A 20,313-nucleotide genomic window follows, 5' to 3' on the forward strand; every position below is an offset into this window, starting at 1 on the left:
ATAATTTAGGTTAATTGATACCGGACAAAATGGATATCTACACTTCATCATGGGAATCAAGCCACCCATTATGGGCAGACTCGTATATCCAATTTTTTCACTTTTTTCACTAATATATAATCCTTAGTCTTTTGTAATCATCTCATCACTTTCTTAGAAGTAACTCAACAATTTAAACTATGATTAGAAAGATATATACCAATAACACCCAATACAAAAGTGATATTTGGTTTAGTGCAAATTTGCACATAGATAAGACTCCAAACTACACTATGATAAAGTATACTTTTAATGAAGTCTTTCCTTAAATCATTCTTTGGACATTATCCAGAGTTAAACTTGTCACCTTTAATGACAATTGTATTCCCAACCTTATCTTTATTAATGTTAAACTTATTTAGCACACAATCAATATAAAGTTTCATACAAAGTCCCGATAAGTTTTGATATCTAACCTTCGACTTAAAAACAAACGAGACATCACTTAGATATTTCATGTTGAAAGACTTTGACAACCATTGCTTATAGTCTCAGCCCAACATCATTATAAGATAGTAAGATGTCAACGAATATAACTTAAAAAATATATAGTTACTCTCATTAATTTTAAGGTATAAACACTAGTCAACTTTATTCTCATCAAAGCTCAAGAAAGTAATTATCTCATCAATTAATTCAATTGAACTTTCATACATATTTCGTATTATAATTAAATAGAAGTATAAATTATACATTAGTGCTTACAAATTACTTGGATTCGGCTTATATAAAACTCAAATTCAACTAAATCATTATCGAGTTAAGCTTGAACTCGAATAGTATGACTTATTGAGTGAGTCAAATTCGAGCATCCTTATGTCTAGCTCAAGTAACTTATGAATTTAATCGAATTTTTATATTTTAATATATGAACCTAATCAAATTTTTATATTTTAATATATATTTTTTATTATTTTACCTTTATATATCAATTTAAGCTCAAATTCAAGTACAAATATAAATAATTGAGTTTAAAATTAAGTATGAAAATCGAGTTTAATTTTTATTCAATAAACAAGTCTAATCGAACAAATTTGAACAATTCGATTTTGTTTTAGCCATACTTAAATTTAAAAATTAAAATTCGATCGAACTTAAATTCAAATTTTTTACTATATTGGCTTGATTGTAACCTTAGGACTAAACCCTAAGCTTATTTTATTAAACATAAAATCACCCATTATTAATTATAGATTACGGAAAATTCTAACATATCATAATTGCTTTCGGTTGGACCAACCATTGGTCAATATCCCATATATAGGCCCATTGAACAACCTAGACGGTGTTATTGGCATGTTTGACTTGAATATAGTTATGGAAAAATGTTTTATTAAATAATTTTTTTTAAAAAAAATATTGTCAAACTAAAATATATTAAATAAATGAGAATATCTTTTATCTTCTAAAAAATTTTGTTTAACTTTTTTATTAACTTTTAATTACAATTTTCTTTTCCGGAAACTTCAATTAAGAGTTTTAGCTTCTAGTTTCTTAAGGCTTATTTCAAATTTTTAGAAACTAAAATAAAGGTTTAAAGGGCAATTTGTTGTTTTGATAGAAATTTGTCACCGTACGTTTATTTTTTATGACTTTTGGGTTACACTTATTAATTAAAGTGGAATATTTCATTAAATATTTTTTAGTATATTTAAAAAAATTAATTTTTAATAAAATAAAAATTAATGTAAATATTCAATAGGTAAAAAATGTTAGCTTGATGTGATACATTAGAAAATTTTATTATTTATCATTTTATGAAATTTATACTAAAATAATTATTTTCCAAACGTTAAATTTAAAATAATTTAGAAAAAAAATTAATTATAATTTACCAAGTAAAATAGTACGATAAAAATAATAAAAAAGGTAATTGGAAAAGAAATAGTATTAAGAAAATAGAGGATAATCGGATCCATCACGACCGAGAATCGATCTTGAGACCCGCATCCACAATTATCATTTGCAGTGCCATTTGATTGGTACTATTTCAATTTGGAAATGGGTCGGACCAACTATTGGATCCGTATTGGCCCAATCAACACCAATATAAGAAACAGCATAACCATCTTCCTCGCAAACATTTTGACTTAGCCGCAGGAACGAAACTTGTAGCAATGGGTTACGTGCAGGAAGCACGTGAGAATCACGTCAAGAAGAAAGTTGAAGAAGGTAAGCCATAACCCTGCTTTTGTTTAATTCAACACTTTTTTCAGCAAATCAAAAAAATAAAAAAGTTTGGTTATAATTGTGAAATGGTTTGATTTGGGTTTGTTCAGCTTTAAGGAGCAAAATGAAGCAAAAGGCACTAAAAGAATGTGACCGTTACACTTCGAAATATGCGCAATGTGCTGCTGGGAAGACTATTTCTATTGTATGGCAATGTCGCAAACAAGCTAAAGAATTAAATGAATGTCTTCATCAATTGTAAGTTGTTTTCTTTTTTCTTTATTTTTGTTTTGGGTTTTTGTTTCTTTTTTTTTTTTTTTTAGGGAGAAAACTTGGAATATAAATCTTGAATTTAGTCCATATTTAGTTAAAATAATGGTATACTAAAGCAGATTGGTATAATTTGCTGAAATATATGAAAATTTTGCTTACTTTATTAAATATGTTATGATTTTTTTTTTTAAAATACATGTGGAAGCCTATTAGGCTTGAGCTAACCCCCATGGTAGCTCTCTTTCATTTCATAAACCTCATTCTTGCATCTCCAAGTTTCAAACTTGAAACTTTCAAGTTGAATGTTTTGATTTCCATTCGTCGCAGCTTTCTCTTGGGACAATATTTCGATTTTTTGCCTGGTAATGATTTCCTGCATTGATATATGTAAGAAACATCCATGAACAGTCGTACCTACTTCGACGAATCATATGTTTTAAGTATATTGATTTGGGTTTTGCTATACCTTGCTATTGGTGTTGCAAAGCAGATTAGCAAATTGGTATTGAACTACTAGCAGGAAAGGTTCTGAGGGTGGCCATTTGAATGCATATTCATGTATAGGGGCAACCTGCAGGCTAGACCAGTTTGATGGACCATATTTTGTGCAGTATTTAAAAGTTTGGACTGTCTATTTAATGGAATAGGTTTAAATTTTGAGAGCACCTAAATCGTGTAAAAATGCCAAAGTGAGGGACTTTATCTAAATCAACCCCCTCCCAATACCTTGATTTGGTGGAACTATATCTAACTAAAGACTGCTTCCCATTGTTTTACTGAGCCCTTAGGATGAAGTGAATAGTAGTTACACGGGATTGAAGTCTACAGAAACAAACCACTCATAAAAGTTGTATAATATTTCTGAAACCATACTTTTGATTTCTTCCTGAAAGAGTTTTCAATTAAACATTAATTTTTTTTTAACAAAAACTTTGAATGCTAAGTTTGTATGACGTTTCTAAATGGATGTCCTTTCTGAGAAAAGTTTCTTTCAAGCAATGAAAGGAATAAAATTATCTTGATTCCTTATTGTTAAAATAAATATGCAATCCACAGAACTAAACAAATTTATTTTATCTACTAATAGCCAGCTATGGCCATTTACTTGTTTTATGCTGAGGTTCCATTTTTGTAGGTGTGGCATAAATGCCTTCTTTTCTTAGTCTGTGGGGGCTGAATGGATGGGGGACTAAATGTTTCGTCTTCCTGTTATTATTACTCTGTAGATTAAATTTTTAAGTTTTGGGTGAATTGCGGCAGTCTTTTAGTTTGTGCAACTGTGGTGGTGTGACTTGTGTATTGCTTCTTAGAGATAAATTGGGATAGGTTGCTTTATCAATTGAGCATGGTGACACTTAAAACAGGTAGGTATAAATGTGTTCAAGGAGAGTTTGTATTTTAAGAAACAAAAAGATGAATTTGGAAAATTCATCTGCATTTGTAGGATATAATGTATATATATATATATATATATAAATTGAAGGACTGAATTACGCACTCATTTCTGCATTTGGCATTTCAAAATGCAGAATGCAGTCTGCCAATTCAGGTATTTGTGAATAAAATGCCAGAAGAGAGAGCTTTCTCATGGAGCAACTCTGGTGAATATAGTCTCTGGACAGAAATCTTGTCTTGCCCCATCATCTGACTTCATCTTCATCCCCTCCCCCCCGTTCTTCTACATTTTTCATCTGTCTCTGTCCCAGTCACAATAAACACAGACACAGAGGGATCAACATTCCTTTTTTTCTTCATATTGCCCGTTGTCCCTTGAGCTAGTTTGGTTTAGAATGTGGTTGTTGACTTGCTGGTTTGATTGAGAAATTCAAGTTGTTGATTGCACGTTTATGTTAAGAAATTTGGAGAGGTCAAGTGGTGGATCTATTACTATTTTAAAGATGGCTTATGGTTAGGTAACAGTTCTTGTCATTCTCCAAGTAGCAATTTTGATGGATGGGGTGGTGGGTGATATGATTCTAGTGTATTTGGAGATATGACATGATTTTTTAGAATCTTGTTTATGGTTACCCAAACTATGGATTCTGAAATGTAGTATTTTACAATCCAAGGATTTTAAAGTCCTTGCATTTTTTAAATACTCCATGCATAAAACATCATCCTTGCTTTTAGTGGCACAACAATCTCTATTGACTGAGTTTGTTCATGGTTGTTAACTCCTTACCCTAAGGAAAGACGCTATTAAATTGTGCCAAAGAGAAACTGTGTTCTTAATGATGAGAAGTGAAGTTTGCCTTGAAAATAATGTGACTTTTTGGTTAGTTGGTTGATATTTAAGGCTATGGACTTGCTTCCACCTACTAAGCTTAGTGGCATAAATTGTTTCTCGGTCAGGTTACTTATGGTACTAGGATATTGAAGGCTAATTATTGCTGATGAATATGATAGGTTTGCTGATATTGGATATTAGTGGATAACAACATCTAAGTTGTCTAAAGTGTATTTCAAGTTTAGTTTAAGTCAGACCATTCCTGTTTGTGTGATCTCAAGATATTTCACATTTTGATTTATCAATCAAGCTATTGTGAAGTGAAAAGAAATAGAACAGCCTTATTCTCATATTTTAAATGATGATAATGAATAATATAAGATCTAGGCATTTAAGTGCAAATAAAATGTCTTATTCTCATTTTAGATATAATTGTTTCTTGTTTACTTCATTCCTTGAAATTTGCAATTTTTCAAATTGGACTTTCTTGAGATGATTTTCTCAGGTGTCTTTTCGTACATTAGTTACGACAACCTAATTACACTTCTTAATGGCATAAAACCTAAGAACTTCTCCTAGTTAGCATTTGCCCTACATCCCATGAGACACATTAATTGCCATGTATCATTGATACCCTAGCTTGGATAACTGTTGGGGTAGGGTATTACAACAACCCACTATTGTAGCTTGGGTCCCTTGTGTTTTTATAATATTGTGAAGTTTTACTAACAAACTATAAAATGGGTTTTATAAGCAAAGTAGGGTTGAAAATAAGTTGACTTTGTAGCAAATTAACTTACCTAAAATAAAAAATATGTTCATGCATCTTCTGTCGAACAAGAAGTAGCATGATATCATGTTTGAAGGTTTAAAAGTCAGAAACTATGGCTGAATTTCACTTTCAAGGTAAACCATGACATTTAAAATTTAAGTTCATTACAAAACCCTACAAGTTATGCAATTTAATTGTTCTTTTATGACTTGATGAATTTGTATGATTAGGATTTATTCAAATCAGTCAAAAAAGTGTTAAGAATTTATGATGGTTTTAAGGGCTAGAATGTAAAAGAATTTGATTCATGAAGATTATCTCTAAATCTATCATGTGTTAACCAAAATCCCAGCAAATTATTAGATTGAATTTTGTATCAAAAGCTAGTCAAGATTAGTTCCTATCAAATCAAACAAGATTGAATTTTGAGTTCTTAAGTGGTTGGTTGATATTGTTGAGTTTTATGTTTTTGAAAAGTTTGTTTTGTTTTATTTTCATTTTGTTGAAGTTGAAAACATGTTTGAAAATTATATTTTTGTTGCAGAAGCACTAAGACAGGGGACCACAATGAAAAGTGGTTGAGCGCATGGTTTACCAATTGGCAGGGGTTCGAATCCAAGTTTTGGCAGCTTTGAAAATTTTGTTATTAAAACTGATACTGTTCACTCACGGGTACTGTTCGCCCATGTAGTAACAGTGATTGAAATGTTTTCAAAATATTGAAAACATCATTTTTTTTCACTTCCTACAATTTCCCAAATTTTTTTTTCAGATTTTAGTTTTTAAAACAAAAGCAACCTGCCAAACATAATTTTGTTTCCAATTTCCAAAAAAGATTAAAACAAAAGCATAAAACACAAAACAAAAACATCTCCAAACGACCGCTAAGTTAATATCTCATTTTCTTCGAAGGTTAACCATTTTGTATGGCAACAATCCCCTTGGATGCGATAGAAAGAATTCCTAGGTCAGCATCCTAGTATAGCTCTTAGTTAAGTATGTTAAGCTAGAAAGTTCTGATGGGATCTAGGTGTTACAAACATGATACACATCTCCATCGAGACCAAGATTCAAATCCTATTATTGACATTTTTAATGAATTCAATTTAAAAATGTAATGCCTGAAGCCCAAGCATGATATGCCCAAACTATTTTTGGGTCAAAAACGGTAGCTCTGTTAAAGTTCAAATTTCTAATATTGAGTAACCTGAACCCTTATATGGGATTTATCAATAACTCATATTTGATGTGGAATGTCATAGCAATGGGACTTATCAATGACAGTCATGTCTGATGTAGAATGAGGTATCATGATTTGGGTGCTACTATCAAAAGACATGCATTGCCTTGTAGGGAATGAGATGTCTTGACTTGGAAAATTCAACACCCAATTTTGTTTGATTTGTTAGAAAGTAGCCTCAACTTGCCTTGTTTACTATAATGCATCCACTTGCCAGGATTTCATTCATGGAAATTTTTCTATAATATTCTTGAACCCTAGTTCTTTTGATTCCACCCATAAACTCATTATAAGTTTTTGCTTAACACTTATTTGAATGTTTAAAAATTCCTAGTTACTAAAATTAAGAACTGATCTAAATCTCATAAAATTTAGGGTTTTCTAAAAAATTTTGATAAGATGGTTGATTTACACACCTTCAAAAGTGAAATCTAAGTATAGTTTTTTATCTTCAAACCTTTAAACTTTATCTTGCACGATATCTTGCCCTATAGAAACAAGATGGCTCATGAACATTCTCTTGTTTGTATGTAGGTTAATTTGTCTACTAGTTTAACTTATTTGCATCTCTAGTTTGCTTACAGATCCCTTTATTTATAAATATATTTGAATTAAACTTTAAGGTAATTATAAATAATTGAAGGATCCCTTGCTATACTAGTGGGCTATTGTAATATTCTAATCCAATCGTTTATTGTGTGATACCCCTGGCCACATTAGATATAAAGTTTGAATGCTAGGACCCTTATAAGGGTTCAAGTCTCACAAGACTAGCAACTTGAGTTTAAACTTTTGTGGTAAGTGCTTTCAGCCCAAAAAGCTGTTTGATTACTGATGCTTCGGCCCTGGGCATCAAGTATCTATGTCAATTGTTAAGCTTTACATACTATGTAAGTATCTTTTATGAAACTTTGTAGTCATTGCAATATGTGGCACATGAGTCTAAGTAGCAGCTTGGGAATGAAATGAGAAATGAAAAGAATGTCCTAATTCCTTGAGTTGGTATAGTTGAAAGAAAGTAGGTTTCACATTTTTTCCATCTTTGTATGGAAAGCCATTGTGCAGTTAATTTAGAATGAGTGCACATGGGTAATGGTGGTTGTTTCGCTTCCTTTCCTGTTGTTACAGTTTTGCTTTTCTTTATTACTTGAAGAACTTGCTGAGAAAATTGAATCCAAAAAAATGCACATATATATATATATATATTATCCATGATGACTGTTTAAATTGAACATTAATGGACAGATGTTGTAATTGTGAGAAAGGCTGTGATCTACTTTCGAACTTTGAAAGAACTCATTTCTTACGTATTCTATTATGGCAGCACCAATGATGCTGTCTTGGAAGAAATGAAGAGAGAATACATGCTTCAGGAAAATCGTAAGTGATCTGCAAGAGTCTAAGTTCATTCCCTTTCCAATGGTGGCTATTTTAAAGGAGTATTCATGGTACAACTTGTTTGTCTTAATCCATATGCCTGCCTTGGAAATGCTATCTTTTTTTCCAATCTGGCTTTTAATTCATAAATATGCAGTTCTAAAGGCAAATGTTTTGTTTTTTTCTTCTTTTTTTTTTCATGTGGGATGGAGGCTCCAATCTCCAATAGTTGTGCATACTTAATGCATTAAATCATGGATCTGTTTGGAATTGCAATTTGAGATTTCAGGATCTGTAAACCAAATGTTACTTGTTAGAGTAGACATGCAAGAGTTACTCAAATTGAAAACCATGTGTTAAATGTTGAATAATTGACTTATGCTAATCATGGCTTCTGTGTTATTTTCATTTTTATTTTTCATACCATGCACTGGTTTTGAAATGCTGGATAAACTCATCTAACTCCACTGTTGGGTTGCCCATGGCCATGAGTATCCAGCAAATAGAAGAAATTTTTGAATTGTTTAATAAACATTTGACCGTCAATAATATTGCAAATGGCTCAATTTGGCTGTTCCCTGAGGTGGAGTTTTAATGCACTAACAATTCTGTCTAGCTTACAATATATAACAATTTATTTCAACACAAAAAATATGAAATTTTTTTTTTTGTTAAATTCATATATAATTTTTATTTAAATTTTAAATTACATCACTTTTATATATATATATATATATATATATATATATATATTTCATGTCGTTCCTCGTATCTGTTTTAAATTGACTCGTTATAAAATGGTTGGATAAGTACATGCCATTTCAAAATTTGTAGTCACCTCATGTCTGAGGTTGTTTTAGATCTTACCCCTTTTCGGCCATTGCCAAGTTTGAGATCAGTAAACATTTTCATCTTGACATTCAAGGTTCAATCATTTCTTGAACCTGAGATAACTTTCCAACATGCCCCATTTCAGGAATGGTGTTTGCAATACCTGTTAAATATGGTGTTCTGCAAATCAGAACTTGAAACTTATGAAGCAAAATTGTATTGATCAATCATCAATGCCATGTATACGAGGGAAAAAAAAAGTTCACTTTAATCTTTAAACCAATTGAGTGGAAATGAATTTTTCCTCCTAGAAGTATCCTCTCAACACAGCCACCTTAGTTTTACATTACTGGAAAAGATTACAACGATGACACCCTAACCACAAAACAAAATCACCCTGGCAAAAAAAGTGTTTTAACTGAAGCATACAAACATGCTTAAGTTGGCTTCCGCATGTTTCTACCAGCCCGAATGACTTCATCCACCAACAGCAGCTGTGATGCTATTACAGGCCTAAAATATATAGTACACCAAAAAACAAGATAACATTGATGATAATGTCTTTGCTACAACTTCAATACTAAAAATGAATCATGATGGCAAGTAAAGAAATGCCAATAGAGATAAAGAGTAAATTGGTGAAAATGGAGAGATATTCTAATAATAGCAAAGTTAAAAGTAAAAATTGGGGCCAATGGAGATGAGTGTGAAACACAAGTAGAAAGTTTACACATACCCCGAGTTTATAATTTGGCGCTTAACAGAGTAATTATCAAATATACCCTCCATTTGAGGGTCCATTGGTTCTCCTGTATGATGATTTAGACCCACAGTATTACCTCTGTCATGCTCTCCCTGAACAAACAGTCAATGAGAACTCATGTTTTTCAAGCTGCTGCTTGAAAAGTAAAATAAACAGTGATTAGGACAAAAAATAATACCGTCAGACCAATTATCACATCCTGAGTATCAAGCCCGGTGTTTTCAGCAAGTGTTTTGGGAACCACAAGAAGTGCATCAGCAAAAGCTTCAACACCCAATTGGGTACGCTGCTCAAAGTTTTACAAACATCAGAAATATTTAAATAGTCTTTCTATATTATTCTAAATAACAAAATATGGGAGAGCTATACCCCTTGAACAGTTTTCTTCACTTCATTAATTAGGTATTGTCTAGCTGCAACTTCAAAAGCTCCTGCACCCTGAAGCACAGATTAGGCGTAGATCAGAATATAACAGAAAAATTTGCAATGTATTTTGTTTCTTTTGATAGCATTTTTCTATATAGTTGACCTAAAGCTCAAATGAGGCATGCAGATTGCATTTCATAGCAGAGTTCGATATAAAAACACGGACTAAGAGCTCCATCACACTCACCGTTCAATCAAAACACATTAAGTAAAAAGAAAATACCAGAAGTCTAACAGCTCATTAACAGATAAACCAAAATTTTTCCAGGTCAATAGGTTATAATTTGTACAAGTTGCTAATGGAATTTGCAACTTCTTTTTCCACCACCATCTCTATTGGCGTCTCTAGTGGGTTATCTGAAAAGCTATTTACCTTAATGAACCAACTATTTGTTCCTTTTTATTCTGCTTTATAGCCCATCTGATCAGATTTTAGGAGTACAAACAGAGACCTTTGTATTCCAATCTGTCTGAGTGAAACAAACACTTTCCCAGGTTGAAAATCTCCCTATTTTGTAATTATAAAATGGGCAAAAGAAAAAAGAAAAGAGAAAAAAATAATAAAATACAAAATAGTGAAATAAATAATAAAGGGACATACTTGTCTTTTCATTTAAACTTGACTTGGTAATTAACACTGTTAAATTTTCAGAGGGCTGATTTTTCAAAATTAATGTGGGGTAAGTGTATTTTCCCCCAAACTTTAGGAGGGTTTTTATATTTTACTCTATTTACAACCACCCTTCCACGATAACTGTAGATAATACTAATATTTGCCTAATGCATAAAGCTCTCAAATTATGAAAATCGTTAAGATTAAAATTTTTTTCCTAAGAGCTTCCAGATAAAATAGTTTAAACTGATTAGCTAAGTCACTCCAAAGTCCAAAGTCCAAACTACCCAGTTCTAGTCTGGGTTAATTACTTTTAAAACAAGTTAGATAATGATCTATGCAAACACTCAGATAAAGAAGCATAAAAAACTGCTAACAAAATCAATAGTAAGCAGAACTTACTAACACAACAGCTTCATCTTCAATAGTATTCTTGACTGCACGCAGACCATCACGAACAGCATCCTTAATTTGGGCAATTGTGTGGTCATTAGGCCCTAATGTATAGATGATAGAGTAAATATCACATAAATAGGAAATCTTGCATAAGCAGTACCATCAATGATGGTGTTGAAGCTGCAAACACATTTCAAGTACCTTTTATTAAAATTGTACACGAATGAGGATTCTTCACATTTTCCACAAATGTATACTTATCTTCCCCAAGGACTTGCTCGTAAACGAGTCCAGCCCACCCAAGGCAATCAGGTGTTAAATCATCAACAGAGTTTACAGCTTCTCCTCCACAAGCCAACACCAGCCTTTCCATATTTCTTCTCTTTGCTCTTCTGAGGGCAATGATCTACAAAACCATGAATCAGCAAATTGCATTAAAGAAAAAACAAACAAGTGAGACACAATTTAATTAAATCCTTTGGAAAAATCATTTCAGTTTTACAGGTAACAATTCAACTTAGGAACTAGCCTAAATCTATATATTTTATCACTTGAGAAAATGCCCTGAAAAGATAGAATCTTCCACAACATATAGGAATAATAATTTTCCCCATAAATTCATCTAGTAATAATTATGGCCACAAACAATTACTCCTTGATATTCTAGAATAATAATTTTCCCCATAAATTCAAATGAATGACTGTGTAGAAGGTACCAGAGAAAAGTACTATAAAGCTGCCAATGAGGAAATCATATTTTGTTCTCAAACCAAGATGGCTATTATAATAACAATAACCAAACCACAAACATGGTATGCTGAAATGGAAGCTTATGAGACATCTGCTACTGACACTTGACCTAATGCAATGACAATGCTATTATATTTTGCAACCTAGGAGCACAAAAATTAATAGTAAGGCAGCTCAGTAATCACGTATTCACTTATTGATCCTCCCTCTTCTTCATTGGAGGAAACATGGATAAGTTGAAATCATATGTATAATGTAACAAAGTGACTTGCCTAGAAGAAAAATTATTTATATTCAACAATCAAACAAGTAAGACATCATTAAAGATTTATAAGTTGGGAGTTGGAACAAAGATAGAAAGAACAAAGGTCCATAACTTACCCCGGCCTGTTGAAGGAGATGCAAGGAAGGCGGATCAATACCCTTTTGGTTGATGACAACAAAATTGTTTTCAGTGCCCGCACAAACCTGCATAGGACCAAGAAGGGGGAACATGGTAATAATTTATGTACACCCGCAGCACAAATGCCTCATTAACAATGATAGTAAATGATGCATCCCAAAGCTACCTTATTTTTTAGTTCAATAATTTTTTTGACTCTTTCATCAACAGCACGCCTTTCTGCTGCAACCATTGCCTCTCTCTGCTCTGCATTTGAGTAGAAAAAGCCTGCATTTATTTCGCTGAGGGCTAAAACATTAGTTTTATGATGACAATGGAAACAACATATATCCACAGAAACAAGAACACCAGCTATAACAGGAAAAATAGGGAAGGATTGTTTAGATAACGTCAAATTTATATCTTATTTTATTGTAAATATAAACTAGTAATGGGAAAAGAATTGTCAATAATAATTTGAAAAAATCCCTAATCAAACAGTGTCAATTCAGAGAAATGACCTCAAACATTTCAAATTTCTAATGCAGAAAACCATAATATATATATATTGAAATTAAAAGGAAATAATTGACCACAACATGTAGAAAACAATACGAAAAGATAAATAATGCATAATTGAAAACGATTATATAATGAATTGGACCACTAGAAACAGGGATAAATGATTTCTACATGACTATGACTATGACATGAACTTCATGACGATGGAAATTATGCTCAAACTAGATGCATCATTAGAACTACTTGAATGCACTTTTAACAGCTACCACCATGGTTACCACGCATTTAGGAAACAAGGATTTTTATTATTGTATCAAATTAAAATTAATTGCTTCTGTAAAGGAAGAAATCTCAAGGATAACATTTGAAATAAAGCACTGAGCACCAAATGCAGGGCTTGGCCTATTGGAGAACAGATTTAGCAAAGAAGAAGAACTACTATTATCACCTAAACTTTATTTTGGATAAATAGAGGGTAACTAACCAAATCTCCTCAACACAACCCCTGCTCCCCTCACCCACATACCAACCAAGAAAAAAAAGTTAAAAGACATTTGCATGTATGTACCTTTTCTCACACTCCAATGATACATTGCATGTCAAGATGTAACAATTTTCTGCTCGTCGCTTCATATCAGGATGCCTAGAACCATGGTCAAGGACTAGGCCCTCAACCTATGGGAGAATAAAGGTAAAAATAGAAACTACATGATAACAATAGGAAATAAATAAAGCACACAACTATCAATTCTACATGCAAAACTTAGCTCCAACAATCTAATCCTATTGAGTGAAAAATAATAACAAAAAAATAGCTTAAACAATAAGAAATTGGTAAATCTTACAAGCAATAGTAATATACGCACAGTGACATTCAATTTTTATATGTTCTCTTATTAATATCATTTGATAATATTCATTCCTGCACAATATATACTTCCAATAATTAGATAATAGAAGATATATACCATCAAGGACATTCAAGCCCTGAGGAATAACATTATAAATGCAAACCGCTTTGATTATAGCTATAATAAGGCAAAAATCTAATGCCCCTGAACCAACAGTCTAATAGACTAGTTAGAATCTCGAGAATGGCCCCTTCCCCTGAATACTCCAAGCCTTTAGAAATAGCACATACCCATCAAATTTTCTCAAAACTACTCTTACAATACTAGCAAGCAATCCCAATTTTTTGCCATTCTATGAAAAAAACCTGGACCAATGCCATTGAATACTACAATCCTGAAGGTTTAAACGAGACAAAAAGAGAGACACCAAGAGCACTCAAGTAAAAGGGGTGTGTTTGAAATGAAGGAAAAAAATAAACTAGGAATTATAACATACCAGCCGTGTGTCTACATCAAACTTATGGCGCATGTGCATTATTTCCACCATAAAGAGATCAATAAGTTCATCAGGTTTTCGGACACATAGTACCTATCACATTAAATCAAAGTTATGTAACCAAAATGTTAACTAACTAACTAAACAGATGACAAGTACAAGTCTAAATATGAGTTTAACATGCTCAGTGGTAAATTTTAAAGAAATCCAACACCACATGCACTTACCGAATTAACAATTATGTCAGTCAGCTGATCTGCTAATGCTTCATACAACTGTATGTGAAAACAATATATCATTTCATGCACTAGAAAAACACATAACAGAGGGAGGTCAAGAGAAGAAGGAAAACAACCTTAGTCCTTAGTGTTGTTCTTGCAACCATTTTTAGAATCTCTTTATCTGGTTCATTGCCCATCACCACAGGAGTCTTAAACTTTTCAAGGAACTGTAGTGTTGCTCTTTTGGCAATTTCAAAACCATCAACCAGGACACGTGGATGCATCCCTAAAATAAGCATTAATATCATGCATAAAGATAATATATAATGTCAAAACAGGATTACTATTAAAACTATGCTTTTAAATTTTCTTAAAATGATTAGATAGATTAAATACCATAAACAAGCATTGAACAACTGGCCCCGATTATTAAAAACGAATTTGAAGCTAAAAGTTTCAAAAGGTACAGCTCAGTTGTTACTTCACTACTTGCTAGTAAGAAATGGGTAAAAAATTTTTTAAAAAAATCCAAACTATAAACTGTGTTTGGATACAAAAACAAACCTTATATGTCTGTATATATATATAAATGCACTATTTCACTGTCATATTGACAATTTATATTACAAATGGCATTAAATTTTTCGCATTTCTTCATTTTTAATTAATTATAACATAAAATTTTTTATTTAATTTTTTTAGAAAATTTGAAGAAGCAAAAAGCAAACCTGAGAAACCCAATACTGGTAAGTTCCAAAAATCCCAAATTCAAAGAGAAAGGTAGCAGAACTCAATGCCTAAAAGCTAAAAGATTTTCATATTTATTTTGACGAAGAAATCCCAAGCACTAACCTTCATCAATGTAACGCTCAGATTGTTTCATGAGCTCCCCAATGAGAAGAACAGTAGAAGTAGTTCCATCTCCACTAATATCATCTTGAGCAACAGCCGTCCTCGCAATCATAATAGCGGTTGGATTTTGAATTTGCTGAAATATATCAGCATCCAAGTTATTAAAGAAAATGTAACAGATCTAGGGGTTTTATTTGAATCAAAAGCAAAAAAAGAAGAGAAAAAACCATTTCTTTCAAAAGAGTGTTGCCGTCTTTAGTGAGCTTGATGTCGCCGGCGCCACCGACGAGCATTTTGATGGTACCTTTGGGACCCAGATTGGTTTTCAGTACATCTTGTAAACCTTTGGCGGCGTTTATGTTCATGTGTAACGCCGCCGATTTGTTTAGGACTTCGGCATTGGGGTTCAGCACTCGAAGCGACATCGTTTTTTTCCTGGTTTCTGTTCGACTTTCCAAATAACAAAATTTTGCAGAGAAGGCGAGAGGAAGGAGTGAAAAAGAGGAAAATTGAAGTGCAGACTGAAGCGGAGGTATGTAGGGGTTTTAGCGCTTTCGCGAGTGTCGGAACGCACCGTTTGTGCACAATTTTTTCATTTTTTTCTTTTCCATTTTTGAAACGCTGGCGTTTGAACTCTGTAGTATACTGAGCGGCGTCGTTTCAGTGCTTTTGATTTGGCACAATTAAACAACTGAAATTTCTTTCCTTCATTTTTCAGTCAAATGGCTCCATGATTATTATTAATCTTTACTAGAACTAGTTTTAATTAATATACAACTTTTTTTAAGCATTGATTTTAATAGATTTAAGAGATGAGATTAAATCATTTATTTATTTATCTCTCTCATATTTTAATTTATTGAAATTAATGATAAAAAAAATATGTAAAAAGATATAAAACTTTTTTTTTATATAACTTGATCCCTCCCTTTTATATATATATATATATGTGTGTGTGTGTATGTGTGTGTGTATGTATGTATAACGGTATTCTTAATTAGGAGAATTTAATCTATTGATATCTATAAATTAATAATTTAATATTCATACTTATCCTTATCATAAATGTATAATTTAATAGATACAATTGAATTATTTTACTTTTTATCTCTAAGAATACAAGACAAATTTTCAAAAGAAATTAAAGTGAAATAATTACTATGTATTAAAACAAATACCATATTTATTTGATTGGTGAACTTTTAATCAAAATTAGTATTTGATTGACTTAATTAAGAAAATAGTTGAAATGCTTTAAGTCAACATACGGTTATAAGAAAAAAAATCGTTGGAAATGAAAATCAATTATTTATTTTAAGGTTTCATTATTTTCTTCAAAACTAGAAAAGTTGTCCAAAATATTTTTTAGATGCAATTTTTTATTGATATTTTTTTATAAAAAATTATAACATGAAAATTTAACAAATTTAATTGATTTAATTGGATAAAAAAAAAAGGAATTGTTTTGACACTTATTTGGCAACATATTTTTGGTGCATGGAATTGTATGAATTGAAATATAAAGATTAGAATAAAAATATTATAACAAAAAGAAAGTGCACAATAAAATATTGAATGTAAAATTATATTGAATCAATGTTTTTAAATTATATGGTGAAAATAAATATATCACTTATCTTAAAATTTGTATAACTTATCTTGTTATATATTATAAAATTGAAAATAAAGAGTTACTTTTGTCTTTTAATAATTTTCATTAATAATAATATTTATTTAATTGTTTTTTATGCATCATGTTAGATATTAAATAGCAAAAGTGTCTAAATTGTTATTTTTAAAATTTTTAAATCACCAAACAATAATACATATATTAGAAAGTACACATTAAATGTGCCACATACTTCTTATTTTATTCTTTTATTCAATAGCAATTGAATTAACCATGATCAAATAATTAATTATAACTAAATGGTTGACAAAAAGCATCCATTCTAGCATAAGTGAAAGCAATTAACATCTTAATTTAAAAATTATGCTATTGTACTAAAAAAATTATATTGTTAGTTCACACAAAGCAAATTAAACAAAATATATACAATAGAATAAAACCATATATATATATATATATATATTTGTTAGGCTTGATTTCCTCCATGCGGAGGTGACCTAAAACTAAAACCCATTCACCCAGGACTTTTAATCATTTCATGCTTAGTTATAAGGTTTTAACCTTTATATAGCTGGAAAAAAGAAACAAGAATGTGGTGGTAAAATAGAGAATAGGGGGTTTTATGCAGTTTCAGTCAAGTAGTTTAATCAAGGTCAATCCACTATCCGATTGAGCTAAAATTTTATCAGTGTTTTCATGACTTATTGTTCTTCAATCTAAATGGTGAAATTGGGTTTCGAGTCTGCCACCTACTGATTTCATTGGTATTTGTTAATGTCTAAATTTGTTGAAACTTTTTCAATTTTCTCTTGCAATATTGTTTCTTTACCAAGATTGTTTAATCTTGATATAGTATGATTGTATACCTCTAGTTCTAGCTCGAAAAAATTTTGTATTCTCATTATTTTGATAGTGAAGATTATTTGTTGCTACCTGTGATTTTTTACTCCTTATTTTAATGAGATTTTTCATATAAATTGCTTGCATCCTTATGCTTGTGGTTTGGTGATTTATTTGTTTGCTCTATTTGTTTGATTCTTACTAAATTCACATAAGAGAGGGATAATTTGATTTTTATATTGCGTGACATATTCAATTTGAATATTGTTTGATGTTATTTTATCCCATCAAAATGATATTGAGCTCAAGCTATTTTATTTGTGCTTTGTGTTGAATAATAAAAGCCAGTATAAGTAGAATAATTAATTTGAATGGTTCAAATTACCATGTATGAAAAGGGAAGATGGAATACTTACTTTATGTGAAGGATTATTATTTACCTGTGTTCGCCATTAAAAAGCCTGAAAATAAAACAGATGTTGAATGGAATTTGCTTAATCGACAAGTATGTGATTATATTAAACAGTGAGTAAATGATAATATTTTGAACCATGTTAGTGGAGAGATACATGCACACACTCTTTAAAGCAAGCTTTGAGGAGTTGTATGATTCAAAAACTAGAAATAATAAATTATTTTTGATTAAGTAGTTGATGAGTTTGAAATATCAAGATGAAACTCCTATGACATATCACTTGAATGTATATCAAGGTATTAATAATTAGTTGGTTGGCATGAATCTCAAATTTAAAGATGAGATATAAGATTTATGGCTTCTTAGTACATTACCGGACTCATGGGAAATGTTTAGAATAACGTTATCTAACTTAGCCTAAAATGGTATCATCACTATAGATTTGGCTAAGAATGGTGTTTTGAATGAAGAGATGAAAAAAAGTCATAGGGTTTCTCTTCACAATCTGAGGTTTTAGTCATAAAAAATATGAAGAAAAGTAAAAGTAAAGGTCTGAAGAATAGAAATAGAAACAAGAGTAAATCCAACAGACTTGCCAATGTTAAATGTCATTATTGTGGTCTAAAAGGGTATATAAGAAAGTTTGTCGAAAATTGAAAAGAGACAACAATAGTAACAAAGATAAGGAAAAAAAGAATGGTGATGGTAATGATGCTGATAAAGTTGCTACTATCACATATGACTTCTTTATTTTATATGATGATGATATTGTTAATCTTGCACGTCATGAAACTAATTAAGTAATTGATACCGGTGTAACAATTCATGTTACATCTAAAAAAAATTATTTTACATCTTACACTCGATGATTTTAAGAGTGTTAGAATGAATAATGATGGCTTAGCTAAAGTTATTGATATGGGAGATGTGTTCTTGAAGACCAATAATAACACTACATTGATCTTGAAAAATATTAAATATATTCTCGATATTTGCATAAATTTGATTTCATAAGAAAGCTTGATGATGAAAAGTTTTACAACATTTTTTGTGATGGTCAGTAGAAGCTCACTAAAGGTATTATGATTATAGCTACGGGTATGAAATGCTCCTCATTGTATTTGATGTAGGCAAAGGTATCTAATTTTATTATTAATGTAGTAGATAATGATGATACAACTTAGCTTTGGCATAAGTGACTTAGTCACATGAACGAGAAAGGTTTAAAGGTTTTGGTCAAGAAAATCTTCTTTCTGGGGTGAGAAATGTATCCTTGAAAAAGTGTGATGTTTACTTGACAGGAAAACAAACCAAAGTTGCATTTAAGACATCACCTCTATTAAAAAAACCAGGTATACTTGATTTAGTATATTTTGATGTTTGTGGTCCTATAAGAATAAAAAAACTTGATGGTTTCATCTATTTTGTGACTTTTATATATGATCATTTAAGGAAAAAATTGACTTATACCATGAAATCAAAAGACCAAGTGTTAGATGTGTTTAAACAATTTTATGCTTTAGTTGAAAGATAAATGGAGTTAAAATTGAAATGCATAAGGATTTATAATGGGGGTGAGTATATTGGACCTTTTAATGAGTATTGCAGACAATAGAGTATTAGATATCCAAGGTCACCTTTTAAAACTCCTTAGTTAAATGGATTAACTGAAAGGATAAATAAGACACTGATGGAAAGAGTAAAATATTTGCTTTCACAAGCACAGTTATCAAAATCTTTTTGGGGTGAAGCTTTAAGTACAGTTGTACATGTTTTAAATCTTTCACCATGTGTTCCTTTAGATTTTAATGTTCCAGATAGAGTTTAGCCAGGCAAGAATGTGTCTTATGATCACTTGCGCACCTCTGCATGCAAAGCTTTTGTGTATATTCCTAAAAATGAGAGGTTCAAGCATGATGTTAAGATTAGATAGTGTGTATTCCTTAGTTATAGTCAGGATGAGTTTGGCTACAAGTTTTATAATTCAGCGTAGAAAAAACTTGTAAGAAGCAGAGATGTTTTTGTTAAAGACCAAAGCATACAAGATATTCAAAAGACTGATACATCAGTTCCACAATACAGTGATAGTTCGATTAACTTGTATCTAGTTCTTCTAACACATGTGCCTATAGAGGTTGAAGATGTTAAGGATAGCCATAATATAAGTGATGTTGATACTAGTCCTACACAGATTGAGATATGTAATAATAACCATGAATAGTCACCAA

At 31.1% G+C, this 20,313-nt stretch overlaps 2 protein-coding genes across 5 annotated transcripts; one reads left to right on the forward strand and one right to left on the reverse strand.

Moving 5' to 3' along the window:
• Positions 1-1,994: 1,994 nt before the first annotated feature.
• On the forward strand, positions 1,995-8,499 carry LOC111313236 (Cytochrome c oxidase biogenesis protein Cmc1-like protein). 4 transcript variants are annotated; one of them, XM_089752809.1, is made up of 3 exons: positions 1,995-2,211; positions 2,319-2,466; positions 6,025-6,224. In XM_089752809.1, the coding sequence occupies exons 1-3, from the start codon at positions 2,157-2,159 to the stop codon at positions 6,113-6,115; spliced, it is 294 nt and encodes a 97-aa protein (XP_089608935.1). In that variant the 5' UTR covers positions 1,995-2,156; the 3' UTR covers positions 6,116-6,224. The 4 variants fall into 4 exon arrangements, with proteins under 4 accessions (XP_089608935.1, XP_089608936.1, XP_089608938.1 ...); XM_089752810.1 differs by lacking the exon at positions 6,025-6,224 and adding an exon at positions 7,966-8,103 and having other exon boundaries at positions 2,000-2,211; XM_089752812.1 differs by lacking the exon at positions 6,025-6,224 and adding an exon at positions 2,809-6,018 and having other exon boundaries at positions 2,002-2,211.
• Positions 8,500-9,171: 672 nt separating this feature from the next.
• On the reverse strand, positions 9,172-15,718 carry LOC111314711 (T-complex protein 1 subunit zeta 1-like). Its single transcript, XM_022916351.2, has 14 exons — positions 15,428-15,718; positions 15,201-15,336; positions 14,483-14,634; positions 14,355-14,402; positions 14,128-14,220; positions 13,349-13,455; positions 12,446-12,560; positions 12,258-12,344; positions 11,328-11,532; positions 11,133-11,227; positions 10,061-10,129; positions 9,870-9,977; positions 9,665-9,783; positions 9,172-9,441 (listed from the first exon to the last, which is right to left on the reverse strand). Exons 1-14 carry the CDS (start codon positions 15,623-15,625, stop codon positions 9,366-9,368), a joined length of 1,608 nt encoding a protein of 535 aa, XP_022772086.2. The 5' UTR covers positions 15,626-15,718; the 3' UTR covers positions 9,172-9,365.
• Positions 15,719-20,313: the final 4,595 nt, after the last annotated feature.

Source organism: Durio zibethinus, chromosome 23, assembly GCF_047325235.1.
Source record: "Durio zibethinus cultivar Kanyao isolate XHJ-2024 chromosome 23, ASM4732523v1, whole genome shotgun sequence".
NCBI lineage: Eukaryota > Viridiplantae > Streptophyta > Magnoliopsida > Malvales > Malvaceae > Durio > Durio zibethinus.